Source organism: Gobio gobio, assembly GCF_949357685.1.
Source record: "Gobio gobio genome assembly, contig: scaffold_103, whole genome shotgun sequence".
Lineage (NCBI taxonomy): Eukaryota > Metazoa > Chordata > Actinopteri > Cypriniformes > Gobionidae > Gobio > Gobio gobio.
The window spans coordinates 163,466-169,123 of record NW_027645719.1 but is presented as its reverse complement, the minus strand read 5'-3'; the positions used below and the strand labels follow the sequence as shown (position 1 = coordinate 169,123).

At 39.3% G+C, this 5,658-nt stretch overlaps 1 protein-coding gene across 1 annotated transcript; it reads right to left on the bottom strand.

The window, feature by feature from the left end:
* Positions 1-210: 210 nt before the first annotated feature.
* Positions 211-969, bottom strand: LOC307122384 (ciliogenesis and planar polarity effector 2-like; the record flags this gene model as incomplete). The annotated part of the gene is made up of 1 exon (XM_079846369.1): positions 211-969. One exon carries the CDS (start codon positions 967-969, stop codon positions 211-213), a length of 759 nt encoding a protein of 252 aa, XP_079702495.1.
* Between the last annotated feature and the right edge of the window lie 4,689 nt (positions 970-5,658).

Below are 5,658 nucleotides of genomic sequence, written 5' to 3'. Positions count from 1 at the left end.
ACAGTAGGAGACAGTGCTCTAGTGTTCATGGTAAAAGCAGATGTCCAGAGTTTGGCTGCTGATCGTGTGAAAGTCTTCGCTGCTGCTGCTGCTGACTTTTCTTTTCTTTTTTCTCTGTTATGTATAGTATTTCCATAGCAGCATAGTCCATCCATAAAGTTTGCCTTATACTGACCAACAGATGTGAAATTGATCTACAATACACACAAGCTATACAATGATCTCTGAGCCCGTTTCTCTGAGAGCAGCCTGTGGGGAGATGGAGACAGATGAAGCAGCCATACAGTCCTGGTGCCACAGATGTTCTGCAAGGGCATTTAGGAGAGGCGCTACTTCACCAAGCCCCGCACTCACATCACCTCCCACTCGGAAGACCGGAAGACCGCACACCTCTTGAAAATGTGTTATGTCACTCTCTGTCACGTCTGTGTGCATAAATAAGTCAAATTTGGTGCCAACCACCAATTTAACCATTGGATCTGAAGATTCGGTGATCCGTGATTTCTGATTTGAAAGATCATCAAAGGAGCCACGATCAGTGAAGGAGAACAGGAAAAGGATGGCATCCACCTGTTCCTTACATGACGGTAACATGTGGTCAAATCTTCGCATGGCACTTTCCCCACAGTCCCAAAGCTCAAAGCGGAAAAACAGCACACGGCCACTGTCCTTTAGTCTCGCAGGCCAGAAGACCACTGTTGTCTCTATGCCTGTGTTCTCATAATGCATTTTGGGGAGATCGAGGCCAGCGAGACGGGCAGCAAGAGCACTCTTCCCGACTCCAGTCTTACCCGAGATAAGAACCTTGTAGCGAACGATGTCCACATTCATATGAGGAGGCATCATCGGCGCCTCCAAGAGCCTAAACTTTCGCCGTGTCTTCTTGTGCAGTATTTTGCTGAAAAACTCTCTGCTGTCTGCACAGCGGTGCCAATCCGCCACCAATATGGATCCAAGTGGGATAGCCATTTTAATTGAGCTAAATTAGGTAAATGAAGAGACTTGCGCTTTATATTATGATATCAAGTAACTTATTCTGGGCGAACGCTGCTGCTGCTGATTGTGTGAAAGTCTTCGCTGCTGCTGCTGACTTTTATACTGGCGCAGCTCGGAATGTTCGCCGGAATGTTCGCCGGAATGTAGCTCGGAATGCAGCACTGTGACGTCATGAGCCCTGTGATGTCACGCCGCGCAGTGGAGCCTCGATCGCTGCTTTCACAGATGATCAACTTTACAGCTTCATACAACATATCGTTTTGTTCATTTCACGGCTGTTGTGTGTCAATTTAAAGTATCGTGTGTGTGATATGCTTTATTATATTTCGCTGTTATAATGTGCATTAGTTTATTATGGCCATTGAAAGGAGATTATCGTGTCTTTAGACATCCAGCGCTGTATACATTAGCTTATTTATGATTAGTTGCTTATGTTGATGTCCTTTATGTATATTTAATTTCTATTTCTGTGTTTGTTTGTCAAATCGCTTGTTTTGAGGTATTCTGAAGTTGTAAATAACTCAATACTCATGCGCATGGAACAGAGTAACACATCTCGACCCTTACAAAAATTAACCATGATTTTACTACAAATAAAACAAAACAAAAAAACACATGGTTATTATAGTAACCACAAACTTTTTGCTACACTTCCATGTTTTTTAACCAGTTTAACCATGGTATTTGTATTAAAAATGTGGTTATTCAAATGGTACTCAATATCTCTCCATTGGCGCATGTGGAAAGATTTATATCAGTAAAGTTTTCTTACCTGTCAGTCTACTACAAGCCATTTCTTCCTTGAAATATTTGTTTTTCAGATGTGCATAAAATCATTGTTTCCTATGTACTTGGTCTGCATTCCTGGGAACGCTTACAAAAACGTCATATCCATTTATGCCAAGGAATTACCCAAAGTGAGCGATGCGTTTGCTGCAAATGTGTGATTTTCCCCTCAATTGCACCTTCTGCACAAGTTGAAAAAATATTTGTGACTTCCACAACAGAGTAGCAATAGTAGTTATCCCCAACATGTTTGATGATGGAAAAAATGGCAGAAATAAGTGTTCTGTAAGTATATATATATATATATATATATAAAGAGTTCTTATACTGAATCATATGCTAGTCAAATTGAAATCATATAGCATTTTTTACATTTTGTGTCACTTGTTTATGTATTTCATACAGTTTTCATATTTTTTAGTAGGGAAATGGTGTGCTTGCTCTTCAAGCTTATATAATACACATATAAACTACATATAATTATCATACATAATTTCAGTCAATATTAAAATATCTCTGCATATACTAACCATATATGATTTCAGTCAATAACTTACACAAATTTGTGATGGAAACACTTTTATTTCAACACAAAGTGAAACACTCAAATTATATACTCCACATTAGTAATTTACAATTCCAAATTGATAACAAAACACACAAAAGAACAACAAAACACATTGAACACACTGTCATGGCCATCAATCATCAAAGAGACTTAAAGCGATAGTTCACCCAAAAATTACAATTAGCCCATGATTCACTCTCCCTCAAGTCATCCTATGGTGTATACGACGAATGAAATCAGAGCTATATTAAAAATGTCCTGACTCTTCCAAGCTTTTTAATGGGAATGATTCAAGATTTTGATGGCCATAAAAGTGCATCTATCCGTCATGAAAGTAATCCATCTGCAGGGGGTTAATAAAGAAGCGAAGCCATGCATTTCAGTGACGGCGCTACACCGGGGCTAGGGGGGGCTAAAGCCCCGTCAGAATTTTGAATAGCCCCGGTTTAGCCCCCCCAAGCAGTTGAGAATCAAATGGACCGTTTTTTGATAAAGAATACAGAGTGCAGGCCGAAACCCTGTCTCTGATGGGGTCCAAAAGGAGAAAAGAAAGAGGAGTCAGAGAGAGAAATGCCCTTATCGAAGGCCATTAGGCTACAGACACACAGTGCTGCCGCTCCCACCATGCATCACACGCGATGTGTAGGGCACCACAAGAAAATGCTCTCTCTACCTAAATGACTCTAAGTGATCACGCTTAGGGCATCAAAACGGCCAGCGGCGGGACTGTGTACACACTTTAATCTAACTACCGGTAAATCTAATCTAATCCGTTAATACGACGACGAAGTGACTCCGCAGGATTTGTGACACAATGCGCATTAATGGCACTTACTGACGACCACTGTCGTAATTGTGAGCATGTATACAAATAAAAGTAGACAATCTAGCCTATAATTTATAATTATGTCTCACAAGCACAGTATGGCCAAAAATTATGCAGTAGGCTAAAGTGAGTTTTTCCCGCTGTCATGAGGAAAAAAATCCATCAGACCGTGCCGCCGCTTTCGTCGACCAGAGGGTTAAAGAAAACGTATAGCCTATTTAGTTTCATATTTATGTTTAAATAGTAGCCTATATTATAGAGCCCTGCATTTCTGCCCAAGCCCGACGGCCCCGACTTTTTTACACCCCTATAGGGCCGGGCTTCGGGCCAATTGTCCCGTCATACCTCAAACGCGGGCCGGGCTTCGGGCCTTTTTAGGCTTCTCCTTCATTTTATATTTTAGACATTCAAGAATTAAAAGAAACAATGAGATATGCTGCGCTGGTGGAAACAACATGAGACCATGATATCGTGAGTCCGCAACTGTCAAGACTGACTCGCGCAGTGTTTAGAGGACGGTGCTATGCAACACGCATCCACAAATGAGTAAAGCAAGCCAACACGCAAACTGCCGCAAGTGATACTGAAAATAAGCCAAGTCTGAGATGTTCAAAAACACAACCATCTTCATTAAAACTAATGAGACTAAAGGCTCTTACCAGTGTTCAGGTCGCTCTTTCCCATAATGCGGTCTTTGATGTTGAAATGAGCTGATGAATAAAATGCTCATATCTGTTGCTTTCGTTGACATGAACTGTTTAGATTGTGTAGCCCGTTTCGTTTGCGCGCGCCGTTGCGATCTGCCTGCCTCATCTTGTCAAAAATTATTTTTATTGTGATGGTGGTGATAGTAGGCTAAACGTTTAAACGATGCTTTAAGTGTTTATATGGATTTTATAAGCAAGAGAAGTCAAGTGTTGATTTGAGAGGCTAAAGTGTTGGGTTAACTCACTGTCGGCCAGGGCCGCTTGGTCGTCACTTTAAATAACAAAAACTTTAATTTAACAAGCAACAAAATGCTTCAAATATTTTTCTAAATAAACTTAATAAAGAAACAAAACGAAATATAACTACTTTGACATTAAAAACAAAACTGACATATTTTAATGGCTGCAAGTAATGTGTAAAAACGGGATCCAGTCGGGCTGATCATTTTGATGAGCTGTTGGACACGGGCCGGGCTAGGGCTTAGTTTTGAGGCCCGTGCAGGGCTCTACTATATTAAAAAATATATATTATTTAATCTATGTTAAAAAAGTGAACAGCTTGCTTGAGCAAGATCACTACATCATAAGACTAAGATGCCCAATATGTCGGGGGACATGGATCAGACATGATTTTGACTTCATTACGTTTTGTTATGCAGAAAGACATTTTTTTAAAGTGAATTTCGTTTTGTTTAAATTGTATCTTTACTTGAATCAATAAAGAAGCAAACCAACCAAGAATGTTCGGAATGGATTGACATGCTTAACGAAACCTGCCTGTTTCCGCGGCCTTTAAGACTGAAACAATATGTCTTTCTGTTTTTAATAGCCTACATTTCTTATATAGGCTATTCATCTAAACGCAATCGTACTGCAAAAAATGTTCTTCTTAGTATTTTTGTCTTTTTTCCTAATCTAAATATCTAAACATTCTTAAATCAAGATGCATTTACTAGATAAGTAAAATGACAATATATTTTTTCTTCTTTTCAAAATTTTGTCACCTTTGCATGTAAAAGGTTTTTGTCGTTGTCTTGTGGTCACCTAAATAAAAAATCTATTTTGTTGAATATGCCTATTCTTTGACCATATATAATTTTAAACTACACTTCTGATAAATGTGGTGTGTACCATAGCTGCTTTTATTTAAAAAAAGAAAATGACAATTTCTTTATGAAGTAACTATGACGTCATGAATACTGATTATTTTCTTAGCACCCCCACATATTGGTCTAGCCCCCCCTTAGCACCGGTAGAGAAAAAATTCTGGCGCCGTGCATGTTCACAGTGATTATTAAACGAAAATATTAAGAATGATTGCACAACCAACAAATAGCCTACTAGGTGGCGATATTCACCATGTAAATTGGCATTAAACAAAAGAAGAAATATAGTATGGCACCAGGGCCGGACTGGGACACAATTTCAGGCCGGGAAATCCTACATCCATCCAGGCCAAATTTAGAAACACCAACAAACCCATTTTTCCCCCTAAATAATTAAAGGCTTTATCTTGAACGGTACCCTCACTTCCCTTTTCCTTTTCTTAATTTTCCCTAATATCTCTCTCTCTCCCTTCCACCAGGATCATCAGCCTCATACACTAAGTAAAGAGGAGTACTAGTGTTATTGGAAATTTAAACTAAAACATTAATATAATAATAACTAACATATCTGCCAAATAGTTATTGGTAAAAACTTACTTGTTGTCGACTTCTGGCATCTGTAGATGTTTTTTCGCTGTCTCCTCTTGGCTGAATTCTTCGTTGTGCAAA